At 93.8% G+C, this 16858-nt stretch overlaps 2 protein-coding genes across 3 annotated transcripts in view; both read left to right on the forward strand.

Moving 5' to 3' along the window:
* LBHD2 (LBH domain containing 2) overlaps positions 1-16858 on the forward strand; it is a 103876-nt gene that overhangs the window by 44054 nt on the left and 42964 nt on the right. The window lies entirely within an intron of this gene.
* On the forward strand, positions 7867-9078 carry LOC125427525 (basic proline-rich protein; the record flags this gene model as incomplete). Its single annotated transcript, XM_048487058.1, has 1 exon — positions 7867-9078. A coding segment is annotated over one exon (1212 nt), but the record flags the coding sequence as incomplete, so codon positions are not given.

Raw genomic sequence — 16858 nt, forward strand, 5'->3', positions numbered from 1 at the left:
CCCCCCCCCCCCCCCACCCCCCCCCCCCCCCACCCCCCCCCCCCCCCACCCCCCCCCCCCCCCACCCCCCCCCCCCCCCACCCCCCCCCCCCCCCACCCCCCCCCCCCCCCACCCCCCCCCCCCCCCACCCCCCCCCCCCCCCACCCCCCCCCCCCCCCACCCCCCCCCCCCCCCACCCCCCCCCCCCCCCACCCCCCCCCCCCCCCACCCCCCCCCCCCCCCACCCCCCCCCCCCCCCACCCCCCCCCCCCCCCACCCCCCCCCCCCCCCACCCCCCCCCCCCCCCACCCCCCCCCCCCCCCACCCCCCCCCCCCCCCACCCCCCCCCCCCCCCACCCCCCCCCCCCCCCACCCCCCCCCCCCCCCACCCCCCCCCCCCCCCACCCCCCCCCCCCCCCACCCCCCCCCCCCCCCACCCCCCCCCCCCCCCACCCCCCCCCCCCCCCACCCCCCCCCCCCCCCACCCCCCCCCCCCCCCACCCCCCCCCCCCCCCACCCCCCCCCCCCCCCACCCCCCCCCCCCCCCACCCCCCCCCCCCCCCACCCCCCCCCCCCCCCACCCCCCCCCCCCCCCACCCCCCCCCCCCCCCACCCCCCCCCCCCCCCACCCCCCCCCCCCCCCACCCCCCCCCCCCCCCACCCCCCCCCCCCCCCACCCCCCCCCCCCCCCACCCCCCCCCCCCCCCACCCCCCCCCCCCCCCACCCCCCCCCCCCCCCACCCCCCCCCCCCCCCACCCCCCCCCCCCCCCACCCCCCCCCCCCCCCACCCCCCCCCCCCCCCACCCCCCCCCCCCCCCACCCCCCCCCCCCCCCACCCCCCCCCCCCCCCACCCCCCCCCCCCCCCACCCCCCCCCCCCCCCACCCCCCCCCCCCCCCACCCCCCCCCCCCCCCACCCCCCCCCCCCCCCACCCCCCCCCCCCCCCACCCCCCCCCCCCCCCACCCCCCCCCCCCCCCACCCCCCCCCCCCCCCACCCCCCCCCCCCCCCACCCCCCCCCCCCCCCACCCCCCCCCCCCCCCACCCCCCCCCCCCCCCACCCCCCCCCCCCCCCACCCCCCCCCCCCCCCACCCCCCCCCCCCCCCACCCCCCCCCCCCCCCACCCCCCCCCCCCCCCACCCCCCCCCCCCCCCACCCCCCCCCCCCCCCACCCCCCCCCCCCCCCACCCCCCCCCCCCCCCACCCCCCCCCCCCCCCACCCCCCCCCCCCCCCACCCCCCCCCCCCCCCACCCCCCCCCCCCCCCACCCCCCCCCCCCCCCACCCCCCCCCCCCCCCACCCCCCCCCCCCCCCACCCCCCCCCCCCCCCACCCCCCCCCCCCCCCACCCCCCCCCCCCCCCACCCCCCCCCCCCCCCACCCCCCCCCCCCCCCACCCCCCCCCCCCCCCACCCCCCCCCCCCCCCACCCCCCCCCCCCCCCACCCCCCCCCCCCCCCACCCCCCCCCCCCCCCACCCCCCCCCCCCCCCACCCCCCCCCCCCCCCACCCCCCCCCCCCCCCACCCCCCCCCCCCCCCACCCCCCCCCCCCCCCACCCCCCCCCCCCCCCACCCCCCCCCCCCCCCACCCCCCCCCCCCCCCACCCCCCCCCCCCCCCACCCCCCCCCCCCCCCACCCCCCCCCCCCCCCACCCCCCCCCCCCCCCACCCCCCCCCCCCCCCACCCCCCCCCCCCCCCACCCCCCCCCCCCCCCACCCCCCCCCCCCCCCACCCCCCCCCCCCCCCACCCCCCCCCCCCCCCACCCCCCCCCCCCCCCACCCCCCCCCCCCCCCACCCCCCCCCCCCCCCACCCCCCCCCCCCCCCACCCCCCCCCCCCCCCACCCCCCCCCCCCCCCACCCCCCCCCCCCCCCACCCCCCCCCCCCCCCACCCCCCCCCCCCCCCACCCCCCCCCCCCCCCACCCCCCCCCCCCCCCACCCCCCCCCCCCCCCACCCCCCCCCCCCCCCACCCCCCCCCCCCCCCACCCCCCCCCCCCCCCACCCCCCCCCCCCCCCACCCCCCCCCCCCCCCACCCCCCCCCCCCCCCACCCCCCCCCCCCCCCACCCCCCCCCCCCCCCACCCCCCCCCCCCCCCACCCCCCCCCCCCCCCACCCCCCCCCCCCCCCACCCCCCCCCCCCCCCACCCCCCCCCCCCCCCACCCCCCCCCCCCCCCACCCCCCCCCCCCCCCACCCCCCCCCCCCCCCACCCCCCCCCCCCCCCACCCCCCCCCCCCCCCACCCCCCCCCCCCCCCACCCCCCCCCCCCCCCACCCCCCCCCCCCCCCACCCCCCCCCCCCCCCACCCCCCCCCCCCCCCACCCCCCCCCCCCCCCACCCCCCCCCCCCCCCACCCCCCCCCCCCCCCACCCCCCCCCCCCCCCACCCCCCCCCCCCCCCACCCCCCCCCCCCCCCACCCCCCCCCCCCCCCACCCCCCCCCCCCCCCACCCCCCCCCCCCCCCACCCCCCCCCCCCCCCACCCCCCCCCCCCCCCACCCCCCCCCCCCCCCACCCCCCCCCCCCCCCACCCCCCCCCCCCCCCACCCCCCCCCCCCCCCACCCCCCCCCCCCCCCACCCCCCCCCCCCCCCACCCCCCCCCCCCCCCACCCCCCCCCCCCCCCACCCCCCCCCCCCCCCACCCCCCCCCCCCCCCACCCCCCCCCCCCCCCACCCCCCCCCCCCCCCACCCCCCCCCCCCCCCACCCCCCCCCCCCCCCACCCCCCCCCCCCCCCACCCCCCCCCCCCCCCACCCCCCCCCCCCCCCACCCCCCCCCCCCCCCACCCCCCCCCCCCCCCACCCCCCCCCCCCCCCACCCCCCCCCCCCCCCACCCCCCCCCCCCCCCACCCCCCCCCCCCCCCACCCCCCCCCCCCCCCACCCCCCCCCCCCCCCACCCCCCCCCCCCCCCACCCCCCCCCCCCCCCACCCCCCCCCCCCCCCACCCCCCCCCCCCCCCACCCCCCCCCCCCCCCACCCCCCCCCCCCCCCACCCCCCCCCCCCCCCACCCCCCCCCCCCCCCACCCCCCCCCCCCCCCACCCCCCCCCCCCCCCACCCCCCCCCCCCCCCACCCCCCCCCCCCCCCACCCCCCCCCCCCCCCACCCCCCCCCCCCCCCACCCCCCCCCCCCCCCACCCCCCCCCCCCCCCACCCCCCCCCCCCCCCACCCCCCCCCCCCCCCACCCCCCCCCCCCCCCACCCCCCCCCCCCCCCACCCCCCCCCCCCCCCACCCCCCCCCCCCCCCACCCCCCCCCCCCCCCACCCCCCCCCCCCCCCACCCCCCCCCCCCCCCACCCCCCCCCCCCCCCACCCCCCCCCCCCCCCACCCCCCCCCCCCCCCACCCCCCCCCCCCCCCACCCCCCCCCCCCCCCACCCCCCCCCCCCCCCACCCCCCCCCCCCCCCACCCCCCCCCCCCCCCACCCCCCCCCCCCCCCACCCCCCCCCCCCCCCACCCCCCCCCCCCCCCACCCCCCCCCCCCCCCACCCCCCCCCCCCCCCACCCCCCCCCCCCCCCACCCCCCCCCCCCCCCACCCCCCCCCCCCCCCACCCCCCCCCCCCCCCACCCCCCCCCCCCCCCACCCCCCCCCCCCCCCACCCCCCCCCCCCCCCACCCCCCCCCCCCCCCACCCCCCCCCCCCCCCACCCCCCCCCCCCCCCACCCCCCCCCCCCCCCACCCCCCCCCCCCCCCACCCCCCCCCCCCCCCACCCCCCCCCCCCCCCACCCCCCCCCCCCCCCACCCCCCCCCCCCCCCACCCCCCCCCCCCCCCACCCCCCCCCCCCCCCACCCCCCCCCCCCCCCACCCCCCCCCCCCCCCACCCCCCCCCCCCCCCACCCCCCCCCCCCCCCACCCCCCCCCCCCCCCACCCCCCCCCCCCCCCACCCCCCCCCCCCCCCACCCCCCCCCCCCCCCACCCCCCCCCCCCCCCACCCCCCCCCCCCCCCACCCCCCCCCCCCCCCACCCCCCCCCCCCCCCACCCCCCCCCCCCCCCACCCCCCCCCCCCCCCACCCCCCCCCCCCCCCACCCCCCCCCCCCCCCACCCCCCCCCCCCCCCACCCCCCCCCCCCCCCACCCCCCCCCCCCCCCACCCCCCCCCCCCCCCACCCCCCCCCCCCCCCACCCCCCCCCCCCCCCACCCCCCCCCCCCCCCACCCCCCCCCCCCCCCACCCCCCCCCCCCCCCACCCCCCCCCCCCCCCACCCCCCCCCCCCCCCACCCCCCCCCCCCCCCACCCCCCCCCCCCCCCACCCCCCCCCCCCCCCACCCCCCCCCCCCCCCACCCCCCCCCCCCCCCACCCCCCCCCCCCCCCACCCCCCCCCCCCCCCACCCCCCCCCCCCCCCACCCCCCCCCCCCCCCACCCCCCCCCCCCCCCACCCCCCCCCCCCCCCACCCCCCCCCCCCCCCACCCCCCCCCCCCCCCACCCCCCCCCCCCCCCACCCCCCCCCCCCCCCACCCCCCCCCCCCCCCACCCCCCCCCCCCCCCACCCCCCCCCCCCCCCACCCCCCCCCCCCCCCACCCCCCCCCCCCCCCACCCCCCCCCCCCCCCACCCCCCCCCCCCCCCACCCCCCCCCCCCCCCACCCCCCCCCCCCCCCACCCCCCCCCCCCCCCACCCCCCCCCCCCCCCACCCCCCCCCCCCCCCACCCCCCCCCCCCCCCACCCCCCCCCCCCCCCACCCCCCCCCCCCCCCACCCCCCCCCCCCCCCACCCCCCCCCCCCCCCACCCCCCCCCCCCCCCACCCCCCCCCCCCCCCACCCCCCCCCCCCCCCACCCCCCCCCCCCCCCACCCCCCCCCCCCCCCACCCCCCCCCCCCCCCACCCCCCCCCCCCCCCACCCCCCCCCCCCCCCACCCCCCCCCCCCCCCACCCCCCCCCCCCCCCACCCCCCCCCCCCCCCACCCCCCCCCCCCCCCACCCCCCCCCCCCCCCACCCCCCCCCCCCCCCACCCCCCCCCCCCCCCACCCCCCCCCCCCCCCACCCCCCCCCCCCCCCACCCCCCCCCCCCCCCACCCCCCCCCCCCCCCACCCCCCCCCCCCCCCACCCCCCCCCCCCCCCACCCCCCCCCCCCCCCACCCCCCCCCCCCCCCACCCCCCCCCCCCCCCACCCCCCCCCCCCCCCACCCCCCCCCCCCCCCACCCCCCCCCCCCCCCACCCCCCCCCCCCCCCACCCCCCCCCCCCCCCACCCCCCCCCCCCCCCACCCCCCCCCCCCCCCACCCCCCCCCCCCCCCACCCCCCCCCCCCCCCACCCCCCCCCCCCCCCACCCCCCCCCCCCCCCACCCCCCCCCCCCCCCACCCCCCCCCCCCCCCACCCCCCCCCCCCCCCACCCCCCCCCCCCCCCACCCCCCCCCCCCCCCACCCCCCCCCCCCCCCACCCCCCCCCCCCCCCACCCCCCCCCCCCCCCACCCCCCCCCCCCCCCACCCCCCCCCCCCCCCACCCCCCCCCCCCCCCACCCCCCCCCCCCCCCACCCCCCCCCCCCCCCACCCCCCCCCCCCCCCACCCCCCCCCCCCCCCACCCCCCCCCCCCCCCACCCCCCCCCCCCCCCACCCCCCCCCCCCCCCACCCCCCCCCCCCCCCACCCCCCCCCCCCCCCACCCCCCCCCCCCCCCACCCCCCCCCCCCCCCACCCCCCCCCCCCCCCACCCCCCCCCCCCCCCACCCCCCCCCCCCCCCACCCCCCCCCCCCCCCACCCCCCCCCCCCCCCACCCCCCCCCCCCCCCACCCCCCCCCCCCCCCACCCCCCCCCCCCCCCACCCCCCCCCCCCCCCACCCCCCCCCCCCCCCACCCCCCCCCCCCCCCACCCCCCCCCCCCCCCACCCCCCCCCCCCCCCACCCCCCCCCCCCCCCACCCCCCCCCCCCCCCACCCCCCCCCCCCCCCACCCCCCCCCCCCCCCACCCCCCCCCCCCCCCACCCCCCCCCCCCCCCACCCCCCCCCCCCCCCACCCCCCCCCCCCCCCACCCCCCCCCCCCCCCACCCCCCCCCCCCCCCACCCCCCCCCCCCCCCACCCCCCCCCCCCCCCACCCCCCCCCCCCCCCACCCCCCCCCCCCCCCACCCCCCCCCCCCCCCACCCCCCCCCCCCCCCACCCCCCCCCCCCCCCACCCCCCCCCCCCCCCACCCCCCCCCCCCCCCACCCCCCCCCCCCCCCACCCCCCCCCCCCCCCACCCCCCCCCCCCCCCACCCCCCCCCCCCCCCACCCCCCCCCCCCCCCACCCCCCCCCCCCCCCACCCCCCCCCCCCCCCACCCCCCCCCCCCCCCACCCCCCCCCCCCCCCACCCCCCCCCCCCCCCACCCCCCCCCCCCCCCACCCCCCCCCCCCCCCACCCCCCCCCCCCCCCACCCCCCCCCCCCCCCACCCCCCCCCCCCCCCACCCCCCCCCCCCCCCACCCCCCCCCCCCCCCACCCCCCCCCCCCCCCACCCCCCCCCCCCCCCACCCCCCCCCCCCCCCACCCCCCCCCCCCCCCACCCCCCCCCCCCCCCACCCCCCCCCCCCCCCACCCCCCCCCCCCCCCACCCCCCCCCCCCCCCACCCCCCCCCCCCCCCACCCCCCCCCCCCCCCACCCCCCCCCCCCCCCACCCCCCCCCCCCCCCACCCCCCCCCCCCCCCACCCCCCCCCCCCCCCACCCCCCCCCCCCCCCACCCCCCCCCCCCCCCACCCCCCCCCCCCCCCACCCCCCCCCCCCCCCACCCCCCCCCCCCCCCACCCCCCCCCCCCCCCACCCCCCCCCCCCCCCACCCCCCCCCCCCCCCACCCCCCCCCCCCCCCACCCCCCCCCCCCCCCACCCCCCCCCCCCCCCACCCCCCCCCCCCCCCACCCCCCCCCCCCCCCACCCCCCCCCCCCCCCACCCCCCCCCCCCCCCACCCCCCCCCCCCCCCACCCCCCCCCCCCCCCACCCCCCCCCCCCCCCACCCCCCCCCCCCCCCACCCCCCCCCCCCCCCACCCCCCCCCCCCCCCACCCCCCCCCCCCCCCACCCCCCCCCCCCCCCACCCCCCCCCCCCCCCACCCCCCCCCCCCCCCACCCCCCCCCCCCCCCACCCCCCCCCCCCCCCACCCCCCCCCCCCCCCACCCCCCCCCCCCCCCACCCCCCCCCCCCCCCACCCCCCCCCCCCCCCACCCCCCCCCCCCCCCACCCCCCCCCCCCCCCACCCCCCCCCCCCCCCACCCCCCCCCCCCCCCACCCCCCCCCCCCCCCACCCCCCCCCCCCCCCACCCCCCCCCCCCCCCACCCCCCCCCCCCCCCACCCCCCCCCCCCCCCACCCCCCCCCCCCCCCACCCCCCCCCCCCCCCACCCCCCCCCCCCCCCACCCCCCCCCCCCCCCACCCCCCCCCCCCCCCACCCCCCCCCCCCCCCACCCCCCCCCCCCCCCACCCCCCCCCCCCCCCACCCCCCCCCCCCCCCACCCCCCCCCCCCCCCACCCCCCCCCCCCCCCACCCCCCCCCCCCCCCACCCCCCCCCCCCCCCACCCCCCCCCCCCCCCACCCCCCCCCCCCCCCACCCCCCCCCCCCCCCACCCCCCCCCCCCCCCACCCCCCCCCCCCCCCACCCCCCCCCCCCCCCACCCCCCCCCCCCCCCACCCCCCCCCCCCCCCACCCCCCCCCCCCCCCACCCCCCCCCCCCCCCACCCCCCCCCCCCCCCACCCCCCCCCCCCCCCACCCCCCCCCCCCCCCACCCCCCCCCCCCCCCACCCCCCCCCCCCCCCACCCCCCCCCCCCCCCACCCCCCCCCCCCCCCACCCCCCCCCCCCCCCACCCCCCCCCCCCCCCACCCCCCCCCCCCCCCACCCCCCCCCCCCCCCACCCCCCCCCCCCCCCACCCCCCCCCCCCCCCACCCCCCCCCCCCCCCACCCCCCCCCCCCCCCACCCCCCCCCCCCCCCACCCCCCCCCCCCCCCACCCCCCCCCCCCCCCACCCCCCCCCCCCCCCACCCCCCCCCCCCCCCACCCCCCCCCCCCCCCACCCCCCCCCCCCCCCACCCCCCCCCCCCCCCACCCCCCCCCCCCCCCACCCCCCCCCCCCCCCACCCCCCCCCCCCCCCACCCCCCCCCCCCCCCACCCCCCCCCCCCCCCACCCCCCCCCCCCCCCACCCCCCCCCCCCCCCACCCCCCCCCCCCCCCACCCCCCCCCCCCCCCACCCCCCCCCCCCCCCACCCCCCCCCCCCCCCACCCCCCCCCCCCCCCACCCCCCCCCCCCCCCACCCCCCCCCCCCCCCACCCCCCCCCCCCCCCACCCCCCCCCCCCCCCACCCCCCCCCCCCCCCACCCCCCCCCCCCCCCACCCCCCCCCCCCCCCACCCCCCCCCCCCCCCACCCCCCCCCCCCCCCACCCCCCCCCCCCCCCACCCCCCCCCCCCCCCACCCCCCCCCCCCCCCACCCCCCCCCCCCCCCACCCCCCCCCCCCCCCACCCCCCCCCCCCCCCACCCCCCCCCCCCCCCACCCCCCCCCCCCCCCACCCCCCCCCCCCCCCACCCCCCCCCCCCCCCACCCCCCCCCCCCCCCACCCCCCCCCCCCCCCACCCCCCCCCCCCCCCACCCCCCCCCCCCCCCACCCCCCCCCCCCCCCACCCCCCCCCCCCCCCACCCCCCCCCCCCCCCACCCCCCCCCCCCCCCACCCCCCCCCCCCCCCACCCCCCCCCCCCCCCACCCCCCCCCCCCCCCACCCCCCCCCCCCCCCACCCCCCCCCCCCCCCACCCCCCCCCCCCCCCACCCCCCCCCCCCCCCACCCCCCCCCCCCCCCACCCCCCCCCCCCCCCACCCCCCCCCCCCCCCACCCCCCCCCCCCCCCACCCCCCCCCCCCCCCACCCCCCCCCCCCCCCACCCCCCCCCCCCCCCACCCCCCCCCCCCCCCACCCCCCCCCCCCCCCACCCCCCCCCCCCCCCACCCCCCCCCCCCCCCACCCCCCCCCCCCCCCACCCCCCCCCCCCCCCACCCCCCCCCCCCCCCACCCCCCCCCCCCCCCACCCCCCCCCCCCCCCACCCCCCCCCCCCCCCACCCCCCCCCCCCCCCACCCCCCCCCCCCCCCACCCCCCCCCCCCCCCACCCCCCCCCCCCCCCACCCCCCCCCCCCCCCACCCCCCCCCCCCCCCACCCCCCCCCCCCCCCACCCCCCCCCCCCCCCACCCCCCCCCCCCCCCACCCCCCCCCCCCCCCACCCCCCCCCCCCCCCACCCCCCCCCCCCCCCACCCCCCCCCCCCCCCACCCCCCCCCCCCCCCACCCCCCCCCCCCCCCACCCCCCCCCCCCCCCACCCCCCCCCCCCCCCACCCCCCCCCCCCCCCACCCCCCCCCCCCCCCACCCCCCCCCCCCCCCACCCCCCCCCCCCCCCACCCCCCCCCCCCCCCACCCCCCCCCCCCCCCACCCCCCCCCCCCCCCACCCCCCCCCCCCCCCACCCCCCCCCCCCCCCACCCCCCCCCCCCCCCACCCCCCCCCCCCCCCACCCCCCCCCCCCCCCACCCCCCCCCCCCCCCACCCCCCCCCCCCCCCACCCCCCCCCCCCCCCACCCCCCCCCCCCCCCACCCCCCCCCCCCCCCACCCCCCCCCCCCCCCACCCCCCCCCCCCCCCACCCCCCCCCCCCCCCACCCCCCCCCCCCCCCACCCCCCCCCCCCCCCACCCCCCCCCCCCCCCACCCCCCCCCCCCCCCACCCCCCCCCCCCCCCACCCCCCCCCCCCCCCACCCCCCCCCCCCCCCACCCCCCCCCCCCCCCACCCCCCCCCCCCCCCACCCCCCCCCCCCCCCACCCCCCCCCCCCCCCACCCCCCCCCCCCCCCACCCCCCCCCCCCCCCACCCCCCCCCCCCCCCACCCCCCCCCCCCCCCACCCCCCCCCCCCCCCACCCCCCCCCCCCCCCACCCCCCCCCCCCCCCACCCCCCCCCCCCCCCACCCCCCCCCCCCCCCACCCCCCCCCCCCCCCACCCCCCCCCCCCCCCACCCCCCCCCCCCCCCACCCCCCCCCCCCCCCACCCCCCCCCCCCCCCACCCCCCCCCCCCCCCACCCCCCCCCCCCCCCACCCCCCCCCCCCCCCACCCCCCCCCCCCCCCACCCCCCCCCCCCCCCACCCCCCCCCCCCCCCACCCCCCCCCCCCCCCACCCCCCCCCCCCCCCACCCCCCCCCCCCCCCACCCCCCCCCCCCCCCACCCCCCCCCCCCCCCACCCCCCCCCCCCCCCACCCCCCCCCCCCCCCACCCCCCCCCCCCCCCACCCCCCCCCCCCCCCACCCCCCCCCCCCCCCACCCCCCCCCCCCCCCACCCCCCCCCCCCCCCACCCCCCCCCCCCCCCACCCCCCCCCCCCCCCACCCCCCCCCCCCCCCACCCCCCCCCCCCCCCACCCCCCCCCCCCCCCACCCCCCCCCCCCCCCACCCCCCCCCCCCCCCACCCCCCCCCCCCCCCACCCCCCCCCCCCCCCACCCCCCCCCCCCCCCACCCCCCCCCCCCCCCACCCCCCCCCCCCCCCACCCCCCCCCCCCCCCACCCCCCCCCCCCCCCACCCCCCCCCCCCCCCACCCCCCCCCCCCCCCACCCCCCCCCCCCCCCACCCCCCCCCCCCCCCACCCCCCCCCCCCCCCACCCCCCCCCCCCCCCACCCCCCCCCCCCCCCACCCCCCCCCCCCCCCACCCCCCCCCCCCCCCACCCCCCCCCCCCCCCACCCCCCCCCCCCCCCACCCCCCCCCCCCCCCACCCCCCCCCCCCCCCACCCCCCCCCCCCCCCACCCCCCCCCCCCCCCACCCCCCCCCCCCCCCACCCCCCCCCCCCCCCACCCCCCCCCCCCCCCACCCCCCCCCCCCCCCACCCCCCCCCCCCCCCACCCCCCCCCCCCCCCACCCCCCCCCCCCCCCACCCCCCCCCCCCCCCACCCCCCCCCCCCCCCACCCCCCCCCCCCCCCACCCCCCCCCCCCCCCACCCCCCCCCCCCCCCACCCCCCCCCCCCCCCACCCCCCCCCCCCCCCACCCCCCCCCCCCCCCACCCCCCCCCCCCCCCACCCCCCCCCCCCCCCACCCCCCCCCCCCCCCACCCCCCCCCCCCCCCACCCCCCCCCCCCCCCACCCCCCCCCCCCCCCACCCCCCCCCCCCCCCACCCCCCCCCCCCCCCACCCCCCCCCCCCCCCACCCCCCCCCCCCCCCACCCCCCCCCCCCCCCACCCCCCCCCCCCCCCACCCCCCCCCCCCCCCACCCCCCCCCCCCCCCACCCCCCCCCCCCCCCACCCCCCCCCCCCCCCACCCCCCCCCCCCCCCACCCCCCCCCCCCCCCACCCCCCCCCCCCCCCACCCCCCCCCCCCCCCACCCCCCCCCCCCCCCACCCCCCCCCCCCCCCACCCCCCCCCCCCCCCACCCCCCCCCCCCCCCACCCCCCCCCCCCCCCACCCCCCCCCCCCCCCACCCCCCCCCCCCCCCACCCCCCCCCCCCCCCACCCCCCCCCCCCCCCACCCCCCCCCCCCCCCACCCCCCCCCCCCCCCACCCCCCCCCCCCCCCACCCCCCCCCCCCCCCACCCCCCCCCCCCCCCACCCCCCCCCCCCCCCACCCCCCCCCCCCCCCACCCCCCCCCCCCCCCACCCCCCCCCCCCCCCACCCCCCCCCCCCCCCACCCCCCCCCCCCCCCACCCCCCCCCCCCCCCACCCCCCCCCCCCCCCACCCCCCCCCCCCCCCACCCCCCCCCCCCCCCACCCCCCCCCCCCCCCACCCCCCCCCCCCCCCACCCCCCCCCCCCCCCACCCCCCCCCCCCCCCACCCCCCCCCCCCCCCACCCCCCCCCCCCCCCACCCCCCCCCCCCCCCACCCCCCCCCCCCCCCACCCCCCCCCCCCCCCACCCCCCCCCCCCCCCACCCCCCCCCCCCCCCACCCCCCCCCCCCCCCACCCCCCCCCCCCCCCACCCCCCCCCCCCCCCACCCCCCCCCCCCCCCACCCCCCCCCCCCCCCACCCCCCCCCCCCCCCACCCCCCCCCCCCCCCACCCCCCCCCCCCCCCACCCCCCCCCCCCCCCACCCCCCCCCCCCCCCACCCCCCCCCCCCCCCACCCCCCCCCCCCCCCACCCCCCCCCCCCCCCACCCCCCCCCCCCCCCACCCCCCCCCCCCCCCACCCCCCCCCCCCCCCACCCCCCCCCCCCCCCACCCCCCCCCCCCCCCACCCCCCCCCCCCCCCACCCCCCCCCCCCCCCACCCCCCCCCCCCCCCACCCCCCCCCCCCCCCACCCCCCCCCCCCCCCACCCCCCCCCCCCCCCACCCCCCCCCCCCCCCACCCCCCCCCCCCCCCACCCCCCCCCCCCCCCACCCCCCCCCCCCCCCACCCCCCCCCCCCCCCACCCCCCCCCCCCCCCACCCCCCCCCCCCCCCACCCCCCCCCCCCCCCACCCCCCCCCCCCCCCACCCCCCCCCCCCCCCACCCCCCCCCCCCCCCACCCCCCCCCCCCCCCACCCCCCCCCCCCCCCACCCCCCCCCCCCCCCACCCCCCCCCCCCCCCACCCCCCCCCCCCCCCACCCCCCCCCCCCCCCACCCCCCCCCCCCCCCACCCCCCCCCCCCCCCACCCCCCCCCCCCCCCACCCCCCCCCCCCCCCACCCCCCCCCCCCCCCACCCCCCCCCCCCCCCACCCCCCCCCCCCCCCACCCCCCCCCCCCCCCACCCCCCCCCCCCCCCACCCCCCCCCCCCCCCACCCCCCCCCCCCCCCACCCCCCCCCCCCCCCACCCCCCCCCCCCCCCACCCCCCCCCCCCCCCACCCCCCCCCCCCCCCACCCCCCCCCCCCCCCACCCCCCCCCCCCCCCACCCCCCCCCCCCCCCACCCCCCCCCCCCCCCACCCCCCCCCCCCCCCACCCCCCCCCCCCCCCACCCCCCCCCCCCCCCACCCCCCCCCCCCCCCACCCCCCCCCCCCCCCACCCCCCCCCCCCCCCACCCCCCCCCCCCCCCACCCCCCCCCCCCCCCACCCCCCCCCCCCCCCACCCCCCCCCCCCCCCACCCCCCCCCCCCCCCACCCCCCCCCCCCCCCACCCCCCCCCCCCCCCACCCCCCCCCCCCCCCACCCCCCCCCCCCCCCACCCCCCCCCCCCCCCACCCCCCCCCCCCCCCACCCCCCCCCCCCCCCACCCCCCCCCCCCCCCACCCCCCCCCCCCCCCACCCCCCCCCCCCCCCACCCCCCCCCCCCCCCACCCCCCCCCCCCCCCACCCCCCCCCCCCCCCACCCCCCCCCCCCCCCACCCCCCCCCCCCCCCACCCCCCCCCCCCCCCACCCCCCCCCCCCCCCACCCCCCCCCCCCCCCACCCCCCCCCCCCCCCACCCCCCCCCCCCCCCACCCCCCCCCCCCCCCACCCCCCCCCCCCCCCACCCCCCCCCCCCCCCACCCCCCCCCCCCCCCACCCCCCCCCCCCCCCACCCCCCCCCCCCCCCACCCCCCCCCCCCCCCACCCCCCCCCCCCCCCACCCCCCCCCCCCCCCACCCCCCCCCCCCCCCACCCCCCCCCCCCCCCACCCCCCCCCCCCCCCACCCCCCCCCCCCCCCACCCCCCCCCCCCCCCACCCCCCCCCCCCCCCACCCCCCCCCCCCCCCACCCCCCCCCCCCCCCACCCCCCCCCCCCCCCACCCCCCCCCCCCCCCACCCCCCCCCCCCCCCACCCCCCCCCCCCCCCACCCCCCCCCCCCCCCACCCCCCCCCCCCCCCACCCCCCCCCCCCCCCACCCCCCCCCCCCCCCACCCCCCCCCCCCCCCACCCCCCCCCCCCCCCACCCCCCCCCCCCCCCACCCCCCCCCCCCCCCACCCCCCCCCCCCCCCACCCCCCCCCCCCCCCACCCCCCCCCCCCCCCACCCCCCCCCCCCCCCACCCCCCCCCCCCCCCACCCCCCCCCCCCCCCACCCCCCCCCCCCCCCACCCCCCCCCCCCCCCACCCCCCCCCCCCCCCACCCCCCCCCCCCCCCACCCCCCCCCCCCCCCACCCCCCCCCCCCCCCACCCCCCCCCCCCCCCACCCCCCCCCCCCCCCACCCCCCCCCCCCCCCACCCCCCCCCCCCCCCACCCCCCCCCCCCCCCACCCCCCCCCCCCCCCACCCCCCCCCCCCCCCACCCCCCCCCCCCCCCACCCCCCCCCCCCCCCACCCCCCCCCCCCCCCACCCCCCCCCCCCCCCACCCCCCCCCCCCCCCACCCCCCCCCCCCCCCACCCCCCCCCCCCCCCACCCCCCCCCCCCCCCACCCCCCCCCCCCCCCACCCCCCCCCCCCCCCACCCCCCCCCCCCCCCACCCCCCCCCCCCCCCACCCCCCCCCCCCCCCACCCCCCCCCCCCCCCACCCCCCCCCCCCCCCACCCCCCCCCCCCCCCACCCCCCCCCCCCCCCACCCCCCCCCCCCCCCACCCCCCCCCCCCCCCACCCCCCCCCCCCCCCACCCCCCCCCCCCCCCACCCCCCCCCCCCCCCACCCCCCCCCCCCCCCACCCCCCCCCCCCCCCACCCCCCCCCCCCCCCACCCCCCCCCCCCCCCACCCCCCCCCCCCCCCACCCCCCCCCCCCCCCACCCCCCCCCCCCCCCACCCCCCCCCCCCCCCACCCCCCCCCCCCCCCACCCCCCCCCCCCCCCACCCCCCCCCCCCCCCACCCCCCCCCCCCCCCACCCCCCCCCCCCCCCACCCCCCCCCCCCCCCACCCCCCCCCCCCCCCACCCCCCCCCCCCCCCACCCCCCCCCCCCCCCACCCCCCCCCCCCCCCACCCCCCCCCCCCCCCACCCCCCCCCCCCCCCACCCCCCCCCCCCCCCACCCCCCCCCCCCCCCACCCCCCCCCCCCCCCACCCCCCCCCCCCCCCACCCCCCCCCCCCCCCACCCCCCCCCCCCCCCACCCCCCCCCCCCCCCACCCCCCCCCCCCCCCACCCCCCCCCCCCCCCACCCCCCCCCCCCCCCACCCCCCCCCCCCCCCACCCCCCCCCCCCCCCACCCCCCCCCCCCCCCACCCCCCCCCCCCCCCACCCCCCCCCCCCCCCACCCCCCCCCCCCCCCACCCCCCCCCCCCCCCACCCCCCCCCCCCCCCACCCCCCCCCCCCCCCACCCCCCCCCCCCCCCACCCCCCCCCCCCCCCACCCCCCCCCCCCCCCACCCCCCCCCCCCCCCACCCCCCCCCCCCCCCACCCCCCCCCCCCCCCACCCCCCCCCCCCCCCACCCCCCCCCCCCCCCACCCCCCCCCCCCCCCACCCCCCCCCCCCCCCACCCCCCCCCCCCCCCACCCCCCCCCCCCCCCACCCCCCCCCCCCCCCACCCCCCCCCCCCCCCACCCCCCCCCCCCCCCACCCCCCCCCCCCCCCACCCCCCCCCCCCCCCACCCCCCCCCCCCCCCACCCCCCCCCCCCCCCACCCCCCCCCCCCCCCACCCCCCCCCCCCCCCACCCCCCCCCCCCCCCACCCCCCCCCCCCCCCACCCCCCCCCCCCCCCACCCCCCCCCCCCCCCACCCCCCCCCCCCCCCACCCCCCCCCCCCCCCACCCCCCCCCCCCCCCACCCCCCCCCCCCCCCACCCCCCCCCCCCCCCACCCCCCCCCCCCCCCACCCCCCCCCCCCCCCACCCCCCCCCCCCCCCACCCCCCCCCCCCCCCACCCCCCCCCCCCCCCACCCCCCCCCCCCCCCACCCCCCCCCCCCCCCACCCCCCCCCCCCCCCACCCCCCCCCCCCCCCACCCCCCCCCCCCCCCACCCCCCCCCCCCCCCACCCCCCCCCCCCCCCACCCCCCCCCCCCCCCACCCCCCCCCCCCCCCACCCCCCCCCCCCCCCACCCCCCCCCCCCCCCACCCCCCCCCCCCCCCACCCCCCCCCCCCCCCACCCCCCCCCCCCCCCACCCCCCCCCCCCCCCACCCCCCCCCCCCCCCACCCCCCCCCCCCCCCACCCCCCCCCCCCCCCACCCCCCCCCCCCCCCACCCCCCCCCCCCCCCACCCCCCCCCCCCCCCACCCCCCCCCCCCCCCACCCCCCCCCCCCCCCACCCCCCCCCCCCCCCACCCCCCCCCCCCCCCACCCCCCCCCCCCCCCACCCCCCCCCCCCCCCACCCCCCCCCCCCCCCACCCCCCCCCCCCCCCACCCCCCCCCCCCCCCACCCCCCCCCCCCCCCACCCCCCCCCCCCCCCACCCCCCCCCCCCCCCACCCCCCCCCCCCCCCACCCCCCCCCCCCCCCACCCCCCCCCCCCCCCACCCCCCCCCCCCCCCACCCCCCCCCCCCCCCACCCCCCCCCCCCCCCACCCCCCCCCCCCCCCACCCCCCCCCCCCCCCACCCCCCCCCCCCCCCACCCCCCCCCCCCCCCACCCCCCCCCCCCCCCACCCCCCCCCCCCCCCACCCCCCCCCCCCCCCACCCCCCCCCCCCCCCACCCCCCCCCCCCCCCACCCCCCCCCCCCCCCACCCCCCCCCCCCCCCACCCCCCCCCCCCCCCACCCCCCCCCCCCCCCACCCCCCCCCCCCCCCACCCCCCCCCCCCCCCACCCCCCCCCCCCCCCACCCCCCCCCCCCCCCACCCCCCCCCCCCCCCACCCCCCCCCCCCCCCACCCCCCCCCCCCCCCACCCCCCCCCCCCCCCACCCCCCCCCCCCCCCACCCCCCCCCCCCCCCACCCCCCCCCCCCCCCACCCCCCCCCCCCCCCACCCCCCCCCCCCCCCACCCCCCCCCCCCCCCACCCCCCCCCCCCCCCACCCCCCCCCCCCCCCACCCCCCCCCCCCCCCACCCCCCCCCCCCCCCACCCCCCCCCCCCCCCACCCCCCCCCCCCCCCACCCCCCCCCCCCCCCACCCCCCCCCCCCCCCACCCCCCCCCCCCCCCACCCCCCCCCC

Source organism: Sphaerodactylus townsendi, linkage group LG02, assembly GCF_021028975.2.
Source record: "Sphaerodactylus townsendi isolate TG3544 linkage group LG02, MPM_Stown_v2.3, whole genome shotgun sequence".
NCBI classification, from domain to species: domain Eukaryota; kingdom Metazoa; phylum Chordata; class Lepidosauria; order Squamata; family Sphaerodactylidae; genus Sphaerodactylus; species Sphaerodactylus townsendi.